This window comes from Penicillium cosmopolitanum, assembly GCF_028827165.1.
Source record: "Penicillium cosmopolitanum strain IBT 29677 chromosome Unknown utg000009l:1.0-9042332.0:1.0-9050551.0, whole genome shotgun sequence".
In the NCBI taxonomy this organism is placed as follows: Eukaryota; Fungi; Ascomycota; class Eurotiomycetes; order Eurotiales; family Aspergillaceae; genus Penicillium; species Penicillium cosmopolitanum.
In genome coordinates this window covers 410,837-428,020 of record NW_026622679.1, presented here as the reverse complement: position 1 = coordinate 428,020, position 17,184 = coordinate 410,837, and the positions used below count along the sequence as shown (strand labels likewise).

At 46.7% G+C, this 17,184-nt stretch overlaps 4 protein-coding genes across 4 annotated transcripts; 1 reads left to right on the top strand and 3 right to left on the bottom strand.

Moving 5' to 3' along the window:
• Positions 1–2,054: 2,054 nt before the first annotated feature.
• On the top strand, positions 2,055–2,557 carry N7509_008277 (uncharacterized protein; the record flags this gene model as incomplete). The annotated part of the gene is made up of 2 exons (XM_056632914.1): positions 2,055–2,436; positions 2,496–2,557. The coding sequence occupies 2 exons, from the start codon at positions 2,055–2,057 to the stop codon at positions 2,555–2,557; spliced, it is 444 nt and encodes a 147-aa protein (XP_056483534.1).
• A 4,222-nt stretch (positions 2,558–6,779) lies between these two features.
• On the bottom strand, positions 6,780–7,997 carry N7509_008276 (uncharacterized protein; the record flags this gene model as incomplete). The annotated part of the gene is made up of 1 exon (XM_056632913.1): positions 6,780–7,997. One exon carries the CDS (start codon positions 7,995–7,997, stop codon positions 6,780–6,782), a length of 1,218 nt encoding a protein of 405 aa, XP_056483533.1.
• Positions 7,998–8,906: 909 nt separating this feature from the next.
• Positions 8,907–9,896, bottom strand: N7509_008275 (uncharacterized protein; the record flags this gene model as incomplete). Its single annotated transcript, XM_056632912.1, has 1 exon — positions 8,907–9,896. The coding sequence occupies one exon, from the start codon at positions 9,894–9,896 to the stop codon at positions 8,907–8,909; it is 990 nt and encodes a 329-aa protein (XP_056483532.1).
• Positions 9,897–11,982: 2,086 nt separating this feature from the next.
• N7509_008274 (ankyrin repeat domain-containing protein) lies at positions 11,983–13,239 on the bottom strand (the record flags this gene model as incomplete). The annotated part of the gene is made up of 1 exon (XM_056632911.1): positions 11,983–13,239. One exon carries the CDS (start codon positions 13,237–13,239, stop codon positions 11,983–11,985), a length of 1,257 nt encoding a protein of 418 aa, XP_056483531.1.
• Between the last annotated feature and the right edge of the window lie 3,945 nt (positions 13,240–17,184).

Genomic DNA, 17,184 nt, shown 5'->3' with positions numbered 1-17,184 from the left:
CACCACTACCTGAGGATCCTTGTGTGTTCGTTGGTAAGGGAATTATTGTATTCTTCTACGTGGATGATATTATTCTGGCTAGCGCACCTGATCAACGAGATCGCGCCTATGAGATCGAGCGACAGCTCCACACACACTGGGAGCTTACAGATCATGGAGATGTCCGCTGGTTTCTGGGTATTCGGATCATACGCGATCGATCAATGAAGAAGCTGTGGTTGTGTCAGGATGCCTATATTGCGAATATGGCGGTTAAATTCAACCTTGCGAATAAGCCCCGGGTGACGACGCCAATGACAGCACCTGATAGCCTAAAGCCTTACGACGGTACACTGCGCAGAGAGTATATTGAAGAGTTCTCGACCAAATTGGGATCAGCTCAGTATGCTACTACAATCACCCGCGTTGATGCCGCGAAAGCCACTGCTCGATTGGCACAGTTCTTGACCAATCCGGGACCTCAGCATATTGATGCTATTGATCGAGTGATCACCTACCTATATCATACACGATTTTGGGCAATTGCATATGGAATTGGTAGTGGGTTGGAATCTATTGCATTCGCAAGCGATGCCTTATTCGCAGATAACCTCGACAAGACGAGCTCTGCTGGATATCTATGTCAGATATATGGAGGACCAGTTGACTGGAAGGCGTCAAAGCTACGCACTGTCACTACCTCAACCACTGAAGCAGAGCTGCTTGCTCTATCGGAGGCCGCTCGGGCGATGCAATATACGATTCGCCTTCTACGCCACCTTGGTTTCCGACCAAACCATGAGATTACACTACGGTGTGACAATAGACAAACTGTCGATCTGATCACCAGCACCAACACTAAACTGCATACGAAGCTCAAGCACATCGATATACACAACCACTGGCTTCGATAAGAAGTGGCAGACGGTAGGTTGACGATCAGATGGGTGCCCACCGCAGAGATGGCTGCGGATGGCCTCACTAAGCCGCTCACACGGCAAAACCACGAACGATTTGTCCAAATGCTTCGATTACATGATGTTCGAAGATATATTGAGGACTGAGGCAGCCGTTCCTGCCTATTTGGGACCTTCAACGGTCTACATCGATTGGATACAGCATTCAACACGCTGATATTGGAAACCTCAGGTGCTTTGAATACTGAGGGGTGTGTCGGTATGAGTGGGGAATTGGTATTGTAAGGCATGGTCAGAATGTATCATTGTAACTTAGCCAAGAGTCTTAGTCATGGTCGGTCGCATACAAATTAGTATGTGAGCGAACATAACAAAAATTAGACAACTACCCATGGACCTGATTGGACGTACATTTCTGTTCCGACACATACACGCTAAGCCTAGAACGTGGACCCACATGGCGCATCTGGGTTCCCCTGAACGCGAAGAAGCTAACTTTCTTTTGCTTCCTCGCGTTACGTCTTGTATCTAGAGTCGACTATATCTTTTGTTAATATGATTTATCAATGAAAAGACACGCTCCTCATCAAGAGATACGTGATACCCTCACATACCCTCACACCCACCATCATTGCATAGTTTGTCAGCAAGATCCACATCGGATTCCCGTGAGCTAAGTGGGTATGTCAAGTAGGGTACCGCTGCAAAGAGGTATAAGCCAATCGGAGCCATGAACTCCCTTTAGCCTTGATGAATTCTCGAGAATCCTAAAAAAATGCGGTATGAATTGCAAGAATCTGCGAAACTGAGTATGCTTGCAAAGTGAGCAGACTGTTTCATTTTTTGTAAGGCATGAATTCTCAATTTCATTTCATCCTTGCCTTTTTCTCATCTACACTAACCTCAAAAATAAGGGAGGATAGTTTTAAATATGCTGCCTCGCGTTCTTTGAGTGCGCAATACATTGAAGCAAAATCCAACTGCAATTTGATAGGGCACGTTTTTGTCTAGTCCTGACCCCAAAGACTCAAATAGGTTACGAAAGCTTCTAGGTTTCGTCTTTAAAAGGGCACTTTCTTCGTTTCACCGCACTGTGATTTTGCAGACAAATTTTTCCTGATTTTGTGGGAGCTTTCTTCCAAGTACCAGACCGATATCATGGGAAGGGTTTTGAACATCTTTACAAGATTTCGCAGAAAGCCCCGTACCAAAAAGTTCGAACTCAACCACGTACCATTGTGCACGCCTCAGTCCGCTCTTGACAAGAAGATCTTTTATCCCAACTGGAAGCCTAGGCCCGAATGGAGACGTCGAAGAGGCCTTGACTTTGTTGGGAACCCTTGCTGGATATTCACGAGCCCAGATGACCCAGATCTCCACTTCGACGAGATGCAACTGAAGCTCTACCGAAACCTCTCCTTTCGTCCGGTCTTCGAAAATTTACAACTCACCTACGAGCACACCAAAGACCCTCCGCTTGAATGCATCACCAGTCCGGCTGCTTTGGAAACCGCAAAACCGTATTGCATCGGCGAATATTGTTAGTCGATGCCATATCCTGGATCGAAGCCATCGTGTCTCAGTGGACGTGTATTCTAGGCTCTTGGAAAGATGAAGTCATTGTGGAGGATAGCTGGGACCTTAAGCTTCAGTGCATCTAATTGAACTTTCTTCCTTTACGAATCTGTGACTCGGATTATCACAATACATTTTTTATAGATTGATTTATATTATGTGTTAAAATTGGACTGGATTACGATTAAAACTTGTAGTGTATGGATTGTTAGAATACCAAAATCGTGCACCCTAATTCGTAACTCTTCAGAAATATGAGTGGTCAGGCTACCGTCGCTAGAAAAACTAGTACTGTTCAAATATGTCCGTAAGTATCTGAAGATAGACGCGAATCAATCGAATGAACCTTCAAACACATAATAGTTTTTTATTTCTAAATATAGCCCAGCAGTGTCTATACACGCAGGCGCGCTCAATCTATTTACACCAGGCTGTGCAGCCGAAAGGGCAAGTAGCACTAATCAATTGTACCTACATGCCCCTAATATATGCCGTGTCTGCTCAGAGCCCATTCATATTTGATTTTCGTATATGCCATCTCAGCTACCAAGATTGCGATGGGTTCTCGTAGGTTAGTCATTGCTAGCTGGCTGGCATGACGGCGTCTCTTCAAGTGCTCAAAATCCTACTTTCGGCAGTTACAGCGCATCTTCCCATTATGGCACAAGTATATAAGAGGGAGCTATCTGAAGGGATGGGTTCATCTGTGTTAGTCGACATGGCTAGGTGGCGTCATGCCAGCCCGTGGCGATTGCAAACCGTATTGAGGCTCGCACTGCTTCTAGATTGGGGGTTTTTATTTGGTCACCTGATGGGGATTTTATGCCCAGAAAGAAAGATATATCGCTATGGTGGGTATAGGTACATTGCAGCATTGTCGTCTGGTGTGCGGCCCTCATCTGGTATCGCAAGTGAAAGTGCTCTACGGTCTGTTCTTTTTTGCAAAATTGGCTGTTTTGTTTATAAAAAGCCAATAAAATTTCTTTCAGCGTCACAAGAAACCGCCTTTATCTTTTCAGGCGACTCATGTCTGATCATTATGTTGATAACAAACATTCCTTTTTTGACGGGGCTTTACCTCAAGGAAAAAAGGGCTCTTAATACTCGATTTACTTTTTTTCCCTTGTGTCTTTCTGAGGTGTTGAGATTGAAGTTTCATGATATTCTATCAATTTTATTAGCTCTAATATACACTGATATCCATCCTACAAATCCTTTTTATTTTTCATTTTCAATTTATTCATATACATTTTGATTCCTCTGAGACGGGTTAGGGTAGAATAAGTTTGAAGAAGAGTTCCAACCAAATTTTGAAAGCCACTTGAACGATGCATTCCAAATTAGCTACTTTGTTAGCTGCAATGATAGAGGCTTCCATTGTGGGAGCTCACCTAGTCATGGTCGACCCCGTCCCTTACAATTCAAACCCTTCAAATAATTCTCCTCTTGACGCATCTGGAAGCAACTTCCCCTGCAAGATCACGGGTGATTATTCTGTCATTGAGGAGAACCATATGGTAAAGGGTGAGAGCCAGTCCTTGATCTTCCACGGGGGTACTACTCACGGTGGTGGCTCTTGCCAAATCAGTATTACTTCGGATCGGCCCCCCCGCAAAGATACTACATGGAGCGTCATTAAGTCAATTGAGGGTGGGTGTATGGATGCGACTGAGAGTGACGTCAGCATGGGGAACAGTCCAACGATGGCCACTCCTTTCTCACTCAACTTCAGCATCCCTGACAGCTTCAAAACGGGTCAGTATACAATTGCCTGGACGTGGTTCAACCGTATTGGTAATCGCGAGATGTACATGAACTGTGCCCCCATAACCATCACCGAGAGTAGCTCCTCCTCGAAGGGATCCGGATCCGCTGAAATCGAGGAAACCTCCCTAGAAGACCTCCCTCCCCTATTCATTGCCAACATCAATGGTTGCTTGACCAGGGAGCTGTACGATATTCGTTTTCCCAACCCAGGCAATACTATTGAGTATCTTGGACCTGAAGAAAGACTTATTGGACTTGACGACAACGTTTGCTTCACCGGTTCCGCTGCCTGGGGAAAGGAAGGCTATAGTGCTACTGGGGACTCTGTGCTTTCAGCTAAAGTCTCCGGCTCGAACAAGTTTTCCGCCATAACTGCCGATGATAAACCTTCCACTACGGCTGGTAGTACTTCAGAGTCCTCAGCCAGCGGGTCACTTTCCGCGAATGTGGCGAACTACATCACCAAATGTGCGGGCTCTATCAAGAGCGCTCCGATAACCTTAACCTCCGCCAATTCCGTGGTCAACTCTACGGTCGACAATTCCAATAGCTCTATTTCCGCCTCCAGCTCCAGCTCCAGTACGTTCGCGGGGTCATGTCTCGAAGAAGGGATCTGGAACTGCATAGGAGGCACTTTTTGGCAGCGCTGTGCTGGAGGCATCTGGACATCTAAACAGTCAATGCCCGACGGCACGGTGTGTACGTCCGGTCTAAGCCAAAACTTTATCATCAAGACTGCGTCTTCCAAGTCCCAAAAAAACGAGCATTACAAGAATCATAGACACGGTGCCCGAGGGCACTCTTGGACACTCTATGGCTCAGATAATAAAGATCTGGAGTGGATTTACTATAGTTCCTTTCATTCGTTTACTCTAAAGACGTCTGGTGATCTTAGAATTTGCTGTTCCTAAAATGATGCCATTAACGGGATGTATAATTTTGTCTAGATAGCTAGGTTATGCAATTTGATAAATTTGCCTCATTGCCTACAGCCGTAATATGCTCTATAATTTTCTTCTGCCATTTAAGGAACTCTTGGAATCAAGAAATGGATTGAGATTTTGACACTTTCTATGCTCTGTTTTATTCCCGCGAGGGTCTCAAGGCGATGAATGAATATCATATTAACACCTCGCCTACTCCGAGCTTGCCGTATGCTAGGATAAATTAACTACCACTAACGAACGGTTAGTTAGACAGGAGTCCGCTTTTTTTGTTTCGCATGATAAATTGGTATAGCCCGTGTATTGAAAATCGAGCATATGCAGATAGAAGGGTTGTTTTCAATTTGCCAATCATCGCATATCTAACTCTGAATAAATCAGTTTTTATCTTGAATTGGTTCTGCTTGAGTTCATTCGCTCCGAATAAATATTAGTCCATATGCTTCTAGTAAGTGCTGGCACTTTGTTTTGCTTCCTCGCGCTACATATTGTACGCAAATTGCTCCTCCCTAGTTCCCCCAGAACAAAAACACTACTCACTCACCATCACTCAGCTCCCAAATTTTTGTTGCTGTCAGTTCTGTGGCTTCCCTTGAGATCTCTGCTTTTTATTCAGCCAGAATGAATCCCCCTTAAATGTCCGAATGCTAAATTTGTCCCTTAGGGGCGAGGGGCTGTTCTGGTGGAACTCGGACAATTTTGTGATCCGCCTAAAGTTTCGTTTTCTGCAAAAGGGCGATTATCACTGTTGGAAAGTACATGTCCAAGCTAATGCTGCGTCTATTTGGCACCATACAGGATTTCTTCCAGTAGTTGTCATCTCAGATGTCGATATCTTAGCAGGTCCTAGACCGTGTCTAACGGGGCTATGCTACGGATGTGGGCCACTGATGGCACCGGTTGGTTGAAAATTACTTGGCAGGCATCATTCTATCCGTAGTATGCATAATATACTGTAACACGATGCGCAATCTGCAGGCTCCTGAGAGCTACGTCCAAGATTGATCACTTACTTCACTGGGGATTGTGCACATGAGGATTATACAGGAAACTAACTGACTCTTCCCTTGTAGTAACAAGTACCCATCTTCCCAGCTTTACTTTGCTTGAGGTTTGTGAGAGTCTCGCACATCTGTTGATGATAAACTTGCTTTTCGGATGGGTAATTAATATCAAGGAAAGCTTCCCAAGTGACTCTAGATACAAGACGTAGCGCGAGGCAGCAAAGTAATAAAACTTCCTTTGTACAAAGATGACCTGCCCCGAATTCAATACTGGGCTTCACATTTAAGATTAAATTCCGATCAAAGACTGGTTCCTGTTGAGGCAAGGTCATCCCCACTGAAACTATAGCAGTCGTCGATACCAGCCCATGTTGCAGTTGCAAGAGCAATACTAGAGTCATTGAGGTACGACTATATCGGAACGATTTTCATGATACTGTACTAAATTTCCTTACTAGTCTTGCTGTTTCAGAGGCTGATCGCAGAGTCAGAAGCCCATTTGATCAATCCAGTGGAAAAGGAGCAAGAGGGCAGCCTTTTGCAATTTGACCACTGCTTTCTAGATGCTTTTGGTGCCGCTTTTCTTGCTTGTCTCAAAGCTCTCGTATCCTCAGCATCAATAAGCCGCTGCCGCCCCAGAATCGGGGAAATTCCCATCTTGGAATCCAAGAATAACCATCAATTAGATTTTTCTGATCATCGAGCTTCAAATTCTCCCAATAAACCTTCAACCACATGCATGGGTTGGTCTCGTAATCTTTACATGGATTGCGTGCTTCTGCAACCACCCCAACCACGTCCTTTACGTTCTTGGACGTATACCGCCACATCGGATTACCAGAGCTGTCTATATCTTCCAGGGCAGAGATTCGCTTGGTGCGATCCGAGATGCTAGCCAGAGAGTCGTTTTTATAGTTCGGCCGGTACTCGAATCGATATTTGGCTGCGTCATGCGGTCCACATTGGATGATCACGAACGTCGATCGGCGTAAGCTTCCCCACCCATCTACTAGATCATTGTTAGTGGTGGCTCGGTTGGATGCTGACTCTGATGCGCTATGGCTGACTGGACATAGGCTGACTAGAGACCCATTGTCAGGAGTAGCATTATCGGTGCGACTTTCTAAATGGTTGCTACGTTGGCGAGATGAGCCCGCCGCACCAAGCTCTTTTCCCATCGAAAACGGATCGGCAGAATGATTCTTCTCCGTGGCATCCCTTTCTAATTCGGAATCACTCATTCCCACAGGCCTCTCGCGGCCTATATCATCTGAAAGAAACGGCGAAGTCTGAAGATCTCCGGTAGCTTCAGGGCTACCGGGACGCCATGGGTCCTCACTGACTCCTTGATCAGAATGGCTACTATGACAAGAGTGCATGGCTGGGGTACTCGCAGTCTTTTCTTGGACTCCTGACTGGAGCTGGCCGTCGACTGTGTTGAACTGTGCATCGAACTTTTGGGGATCGCTTAGGTAGTAATCACTCAGAACACTATGAAGCTCTCCAAGCATTTGATTTTCCGAAAACGAGAGCTTCCCTTTCTTCATCAATGCTCGGTAAGTATCCATGCACGCTTCCGCAAATTCTTCAATTCCTACATCGTCAACCTCTTCGATGTCTTGCTGCTGCTGATTACTGACGTTACTTATCGATGGCTGGGCTTCGCCGCTATCAGCGTTGTCGGGGGCTAATGAGCCTTCAGTTGCTGCCCGTTCCCCAGATTGCAGGGCCGAGAATGCATCGATTAGGTGTTCGAAGCTGCCTTCCTTGCTAATCTCATCACATACGCGTTTTTCACCCGGAGTGAGCATTGTCGGCAAAGAGAACAATGAAAGAACAATGGGGTGAGGAGATCAGCATCTGGATAGACTCTCGATGCTATTTATATCAGCTCCACACGACCTAATGCAGATACCAGAAACGGCACTTTTGTGCTCTATTTTCAACTAATAGCTACATCTTTTGCACTGTGTTGCAATCAAAAGCTTTTCAGTGAGGTCGACTTATAAGTTTGTCGATCAGAAAAGCAGACCCGCAAGCACTTGCTTGAACGTACAAACCCTGGCCTCAATATACGACGGAACCAAATGCAGAATGTGAATCACCTTCAACTTTGATCAGCCGAAAAATGTCAGTAATGATTCGTGATTAGAAGAAGATCAGATAGCCTCATCTATGCCGCCTCTCGTAAAAATGAGGCGCGGACCCACGTTGAGACGTGATAGCTATTACACAGGCGCTGTCTAAGGACTGCTAACTCGTAAAAATTCTCAATTCCTCATCAGCGGAGCAGTAGTTCCCAAGCGTCCTTCATCGTTTCGATTAAACCATGTTGGACGCTTCTCATCTCTCATGACTACTCTTCGGTATAGACTGAGGTCAAAGTCTTGCACTTAGCTTAAGACCAAGGTAACAGTTCTCGTCGCACTAGCGTGCTATTTTTATGCTTAAGTCTTCAGACAGCAAACGAGTGTGGCTACTCCATCTTTTTTGGTCGGCGAGCTTTACAGTAGTCTGAATCGAGAATCGTCGAGTCCTCATCTTTAGTTACAAAATCGAGATATCAATTCCGGAGGCGCTCATGGGATTATCCTTGTATTTAAAAGATCCAATGCTGTATTTAAATAGTGGAGTCCGAGTGAGACCACTGGCTTATAGATCTAAAACCGGACGCAACAAGAAGAAAAAATAAAGGATAGCATGAAATACTGATAACGTCGCTACACTTGAAGTCGCTTCCTACTACAAGCACATTGGGCCGTGTTGAGAGAGATCAGCGCAGAAGTTGTGGTGGCAAATGCTGAAGTATACGGTGAATGAAGCGAGCTTGATTCTGGGTGAGATGAAAAAGGGAATACATGAGGTAGGGAAACTAATCGAGAAGGCGTGGTAGTTGACGTCCCGTCGCACGCACTGGCGCTCTTACCCTCCCAATGTGCAGCAGATACCATGCCAATAACATTAGGAGCGCACAGGCTAGGACCATTGGTCCAGCCCAAAAGGCGATTGGCAGTGTCTGAGGCGTAGCAGTGAGTGGCAATCCCCTGACCCAAGTTACCGCTAGAGGCAACAGTACCAGAATTGTAAGCCCGAGCGGCCTTGTAGAATGAAGCCACGTCTGTCGAACCGCCCTCCTGAGCTATCAATGCCTTCAAACCGGGCCCGGCTGGGGTTCCCTCGACACCATCTATGATCATTTGATGGATTTCGCTTTGGGGACAAGGGTTTTGAATGATTCCACCTTTATTGCAGGAACCAGAGCCCGCGTGGCTTTGCATTAGTCCCGGATTGATGACACCGTTGTCAGTCGTCTGAACACGAACGCACCCTTGACTCTCTTGCATGACGATTGAAAAAATGAAGCGGGCGTCGACGCCGCTCGAATTCGCTACTTGGTGGATGGCATCTTTGATGGAATCGGTTTCGTCTTCCGAGTTATTGGAGAGACCCCATTGGGAGCAGCTGGCGGATACCACACCTTGATTATTCTCGAACATAATTTCAAAAGACCCAATCCATTGGTCAATGCTGGGCCAGCCATCGGAAATCATACCGTTACCACCCAATACCGCGGCATAACGACCAGCGCTGCGCTCATGAAGAGAATTTTCGGCCTTTCCCACGAGACTAGATAGATTTGAAGAAGCATTAGACGCTTCAGCAATCAATTGGAGGCTTAAAATCGTCAGAAAGGAGGACCAAATCGCCATTTTGAGACTGAGAAACCGGCTGGTTTGGAGAAAAGGCTGAACTTGACAGGAAGGAGGCCCCCTGATGTGATGTCCGACTGCTACAGTAGTATTGAGACTTGTAGAGAAAATTTAGAAAAGTTTTAGTTGATATGTACCTCGAAGGAGTGGGAAGCCTGTACTGAGACTCAATTTGATTTTGGCACGTTGATTCAAAATAGCTAAGAAAAATAGCATCATCAGCGGCTAGATGTATAAAAAAAGGCTCTGTGAGAAAATGTGCTTATTGCGTTGACCACTGAAAGGCAGGTCCCATTGCTGCGCTTAGAAAGTAGCGCCGGGGGTATCGTAGCTCAAGAAATTCTTTCTGATGTCACGAATATTGCAGACGACTCACGCCTCAGAAAAGGCATATCAGTCGACAAAGGTATCCAATTTCAATACTGTATGCCCCAAACTGTGATGCGTATTGAGCTAAGTCGCCACCCTGAGGGAGCGCTTTTGGCTAGAAATTCATCAAGACTAAACAAATTAAACATTCTAGATATTCTCACCATCCCTCAAGAAGGAGCCCTTGCCAAAACAATTGCCTGATATCCCAGACACTTTTGTCCAATTCCACCAACCTTGGACCGAATTCTTTTAATAATATTTCAATCTCGAGCCCCTCCTCATGAATCACTTTATGATACATATCTTCTGTGTCAAGGCTTGCGATTCTCTAAGTTCTTTTCCATCGTTCAATCGCGACTGTCGTTTCTCCACAATCATCAATAAGCTTCTGGGGCGGCAAAGGCTTACAGTATTGATGCTGAGGATAAAACAGTCAAGATAGAAAAGATCTTCTCTTTCTCCTTTTCCACTAGAGTTGACAGAAAGGTCTTAAGGTCACCGATGAGACTATGTGACTGGAAGCTGAACCGAGGATTTCAGCAGCATTGAAGTTTTTCGGATACGACTACGCCACAATGACTCTGATACTGCCCATGTGAGATTCGGTCTCGGCTAACATGGTGTTTTCAATTCTGATGCCTTTTCTGTGGTAGCAACCGGACTTCCTACTCTAAACGTGATTGAGAAGCCCTTATGTTTTCAAACGACCTTCGAAGACAGCGGTCGGGGTATAGATTTGATTGTGCAGAGAGGAAATTTTTCATGATTGAATAAAATTACTTTCATTGGATGAACCGAAGTATACTACCGAGCTCAACAGAGATATCCTGAGTATAGATTATGCACATGACTTTGATCCAGAGGGAACATACTTGGGATCCTCTGAATGTAAGGAGATACTTTGCTACCTCGCGTGGGCTTTATATCTTGAATAATTACGACAATCTTTGGATTGATTGCTTTTAAGAAAGAATAACTCGTTATTAGAAACACGTAATACCCTGGAAGCCCCCGTCCGGGATATACAAAAGGCATACACACTGACGGAGGACGGGGACCCACAGGACGCATCTAGTTCCCTGAATGCGAGATGGCATCCTTCTTTTGCTTCCTCGCGCTACGTCTTGTATATAGAGTCGGCTAGAACCTTCTGAATAGTAATTATTCCTTCGAAATACATGCTTCTCATCTACAGATACGTGACATCCTCACAGCTAGCTGTGTTTTATCGAACGCCTAGGCATTGACCCCTTCTATGTTGTACGCAAAGAGCTAAAACATCCTCTAGAGAGGTTCCCCGTAATGACTGTCCATGCAATCATCTGGTGCTGGTGTGGCCCTTCAATTCGGAGGGATTAAAACGCTCTGGTCTAGTTTCCCAGGCCTTTGACTACCGGAGTGTTAGGATATCCCTCGCCGACGAAGCCATAAGTTTATATCATGTAACTGCTGCTCTCTGTTTTATCCTAACGACAAAAATCGATATAATTAGAAATCAGATCCATCTCTTTATCTACCTTTACGCCCGTGATTTTGTCACTTTCAAGAGGCCTGGAAAAGGGCTGGATCGATGAGATAAAAGACAAGACGGTTTTGATTAAATGGCTCTACAGGTCAGTGAAAGAGTACTGGGTCATTGATGATGACTAAAGTATTACCTTTGTTCTGAAGCCCTGGTCAAAATTTGCTCAAGTTCCATGCATTGAGAGGCCTATCAGCACTCAGTCCCGCTACCGGCCATCATTTGGACGATGTGGGTGTGATTCAATTGATGGGCGATCTCTAGCGCACTTTTAGCCTCCTTGTTCCGTCTCGTAGGCTCAATGCCTTTACATTCGAGTAGCCTGTTCACGAGGGGAAGATTGCCATTGCGAACTGCGGCAATGAGATAAGTATCTCCCTTTTGGTTGTTCTGGCAATTAATGTCAAGTCGGCTGTCGTTCAAGAAAAGTGGAACTACCGACAACGAACGCGTTTGGATTGCCAACCACAGAGGATCGTCCTCCCTTTCGTCACTTGCGTTGATCCGAATACCATCTGCCTTGAGCAGCATTTCCACTACCTCATAGGCGCCTTGATACGCAGCAGCTCCAAGAGGACTGTGTCTGCCGTCTCCTGGAATGTTTGGATTCACTCTGTGTAAACGTGTCGATGAAAGAATACAGGAGACCATCCGGACATTCGTGCGAAAACAGGCGATGTAGAGAGCTGTGGTTTGCCATCGTGGATTGGTGCCACCCCTGACATTGATATCCACTCTGCTGTCATTGAGAAACCGCTCGCTGATATCGTCACGCCCGAGGTGTACAGACAGCCAGAAGGCAGAGTTGCCTTGGCGGTCCCTGCAATTTACGTCAAGGCGTTCACTAGATAGGAGCAAATTGACTGCACCTAGCTGACCGTGACAAGTAGCAAGATGCAATGCCGTGTACCCATGCCGACTTTCCGCGTAGAGATTGATGTTCCTGTGCTCTAGCAGTACATTGATGACTTTGAGGTCACCGCAGCGCACTGCTTGCATCAACGGTGTTTCGTCGTCCGAGTTAAGAATAGTATTGACATCTGCACCCAACTCCAGAAGAAACCTCATGACATCGGCGCTGTCGGGAGTATTGGCGTGATTCGAAAAAAGTTCATCAAGACTCGGGCCGTCCTGAAGCATCTCAGATACGGGCACAGTCGGTCGAGAATGCAGTAACATCCAGGCTATGATTCTGTCGATGGCGTCACCCTGCATTAAAGCAACATGAATGGGTGCCACCCTTTCATAGTCCGCCACAGTAGGGTCCGCGCCACACTTAATAAGAAATTCGGCTTTCTTATAGTCCCGCGTCTTTACATAGTACCATAGCATTGTTCGACCCTGAGCATCCGATACATCGACGTGTGCATTCATGCATTTCAAAACATCAAAAAAGCCCTCAACATTCTCTTGAGAGAGGGCTTTCAAAAAGCGAGTGCGTAATTTCATGATGCTGGACTGAGTGAAAAGTTAGCTGCAACCCTTCGATCCCTATTCTCTGTGATGTAACTTACCATTGGGAGGTTTTGTGAGGCTAGGTGAGGCTATTTGAGATGTGGAAATAATCAGAGTCGAAGTGAGAAGAGTGGTTGATAATAAATGGCGAGAAAAGAGCAGGCCGCAGCTATATTTATATCACATCCCGTTGGCAAGGACTAACCATACAAAATTCATATCGTCGTATGGAGCCGTATTCCATTCCTGCGCCCTCAACGGGATATCGCTTGCGTTCTAGTACCAGCAACAAGCATTGAAGCTTCAAGGAACTGAATCCCAGATCCTAGGAGCAATCTGCTCCAATCCTGGAAAGGCCATAAGTCCCCTCGGAGGTCCAAGCAACTCTACCGCCCCTATTATTGCAAGATTAGGTTGTTTCAGTGACTAGGAAAACACGACAAAATGAAATCAAGACAGCAGGGTTTGAGTTATGCCTGGTCGATACCTGTCACGGTGTTGATAGCTTGTATGGGCTTTCGCCCACTTTACATGCAAAAACAGTGATATGGAATCTAAGCACGCGCTGAAAGATTAGCCAGAGTTAAGAAAGGGGGTCAATTTCCTCTTTCGGAATTCGACACAATTTTCTGCCGCTATCCTCGTCTTGTCAAGGCAATAGCCACCCCAATCTCCTGGGAACGAAGTGGATGCGAGAAAGGGGGTACTACAATAAGCACATATGGCTCAATTAGTGCCATGGATTACAAGACCCACACATACAGGAGTCTTCAGTCAATTATTGGCCGATGTCAGGAAATGGTTCCCAGGAGCATGTGGATCGTCCACATCATAGCATCATTGGATGATTCTAACGCTAGATCAGGGTTGCCAATGAAAATGGGACAGTCGGGTCCATGCATGTCCCACATGCGCTATATAGCCTTGGAAGAAATGATTGGCCCTGGCCCCACTGTGAGCTTATTGAGTCCTGGGAATGACAGAGCTCGTTACCATACCATTGCATTTTATGGACCTGGCCCAAAGCGAGACATGGGCGAAAAACATATAAATACATGCACCTCGTCCTGGTTCTTTCCTGTTCTCTACATGGAAAATCAACCGAGCCATTTCTACAACTGAGTGATCTCATCTTTGTCATCAAGACCCAAGCGTCCGTGTTTTCATTCGGAGATGTCAATCGAATTTACGTCGAATAACCACTACGTCCAGGTGGGAACCAATCATGGCAACATCGATGTCTTTGCCGAACCAAGATCGGCCAGTCATTCCGAAGACACTCTCGATTTCAAAGTGGGTGGCAGCATCGATGCTGCCACTAGACGAGCTTTGGATCAAGCTCTAGTCAACGTCCAAAGATATCTTGACATTGTTCAGCGAGATATATCTCTACATTCGCGAATCATTGGCATGATGGCACAGATGAGAAGTCTTCTTCTGAACATCAAAGAGCTCAAACCTGGACAATGGGGCTCCCTAGGCAGCGAGGTCGTATCGAATGTCTTTTCACTCTTGTATTGCTGCACCATAGACTGCCGCGAGCTCTCTTCTACTCCCCTTACGAACTCTCCGCCTTACGATGGGCTTACCGCATGCCATTTGGCACTCCAATGCGTGTATGGCGCAGCTCTGATGTATGTTTCGGGCTTCTCATGTGGCGCTTACAGTATAAGTTATCTAATCAGGTTGGCATTCTAGGAATCCGGATGACATGTACCACAGCAACAGAAACTCACGGAGACCATGGAGCAATTAGATGACATGGAAGCTCAGTATGCTGCCAGAGCAGAGCAACCAGGTCTAGTCATATACCATTCCCAAAGGGTTCTTGGTCTATTGAAACGGGGCTATGAGCCAGATTGTAAGGCGAGATTTAGGGGCACGCATGTCAGCTTCGGTGAAGGAAACCGTGGCGTACAGGCAGTTGAGTATCATGGGAGTATGAGATATGTCAACCATCCCCTCTAAAATAAGCGGGGCTTCGAATTGATTGAGTAAGAAGTGCATTTTCTAGTTTTTCCTCCATACATGTGCTCTTTTTTTAACCATAAGATCGAAGGCAGAAGGCCTATGCCCAGCAGAAAGTCCACAAAGCTGGTTTCTTTTCCAAAAGTCCAGTCTGTAAAGACGTCAAAGTATTTTTTTTACATAGTATCAGACTAGATTAGCTAGGTCTTGAAAGCATGGCTGTTCTTTAACTTCCGTGAGAGTCTGGCGGATAGGCCAGCGTCTGTTAGGACAATCCCCTGGGGGTGTCCTCATACGATAAGGATACGAGTGAAGAATGTGAGATATGCCTGATATGGGTATGATGATATTCAGACTAATCGCTGGTCCTCCTAAGAGGATCCAGCTCCTCCTTTTAAGAGGATGCCTGTGTGCGTATGCAAGCAGGCAAGCGAGGTGATGTATCAACAAACGGCTCCGGTGGTGGATAGGCACCTCCTCCGCATCTCCTATACCTCATTGTATGGTTGGCGTAACATTATCCCCCTTCTTCGTAGCGCTGCGACCCGAAGTGCTTGGTAGTTGGATGGTAGATGAAAGATGAATGAGCCTATTCCGGTGACTTTGGGTGCTTGCGTGGACGTCCACGACGTCGCCTTGGTGCGCTTTCTGGCAGTACACCGTCCTTTCTAGGCCGTCCTCGCGGTCTTTTGGGGGTCTTTGCAGTTTCGGTTCTTGCTTTCTTCGCATTTAACTGTCCCTGTTGCCCTTCGAATATCTCTAGTGCTTCTGTATCCTCCATGTTAGAGCGTGGCTCCCAGGTATTCTCGCTGTCGCCGTAACCCTTCCATTTGACCAGATATCGTACCCCTCGGCCCCACCGCTTTGCCTCCAAGATACGCTCTACGTAGAACTCAGGCGCACCGTCAACCATCACAGGGTCAGGGTGCTCATCCCGTACAGGAGGACCTTGGTAGGGTTCAAGACGTGAGACGTGCTGGGTCGGATGGACATTGCGGTAGCGGGGTGTCATGATGAGCTTATAAGCCTGTTTACCAGCTAGGCCGGCGATCTGGAAGGGTCCCACACGCTTGTGGTCAAGCTTCTCGTTCGGGCGGTCCCGATCCATGTGCCTGTTATCAGCCATCACCCAATCTCCGATGCGGAAGGTCATCTCTTGATGCTTGCGGTCATATGCCTTCTTCATATTCTCTTTTGAGCGTTGGAGACGGTGCTCCAGCTCTCTGCGGAGGCGTTGAACAGCTGTGGTGCGGTGTTTCGCATCGGCATGAACAGGCTTGGAAGGATTGTTCACGGAGGTACGTAGCTCAGGTCGAACGCCATAGAGAGCTTCAGCAGGTGAGATGCCCAAGGCACTGTGGGTTGTCGTATTATATACGAATTGTGCGAGGGGCAGCCACTTTGCCCAGTCATTTTGCCTCCAGCACACGTAATGTCGCAGGTAATACTCCAGCGTCTGGTTCTGCCGCTCTGTCTGCCCATCTGTCTGTGGATGGTAGGCAGTCGATAGGCGGCGACGAGTGCCCAGCTGGTGGCAGAAGGATGACCAGAATTCGCTCGTGAATAAGGTTCCTCTGTCACTGACGAGATTCTCAGGCATACCGTAATGGGTCATGACCTTCTCGTAGAATAGGTCCGCTAGGCCTGCGGCGTCTAGCTCCTTGGTGGTAGGCACGTACAATGAGTGCTTTGTGAAGAGGTCGACCACGACCATAATGGCGTTGTAGGTCTTTTCATTCCACTTAGATGGTGGTAGGCCGGTGATAAAGTCGACACTCATCCACTGCCATGGCTGCTGAGGCACCGGCAGTGGCTCCAATAACCCGTATGGCTTGTGTCGATGCACTGCATCGAGCTGGCAAGTGTGGCAATGCCTCACGTACTCCTGGATCTGTGGGCGCATACCATCCCAGTGGTACTTGCTCCGGATAGCCTCATATGTGCGCTTTTCCCTGTAGTGTCCCGCGTACG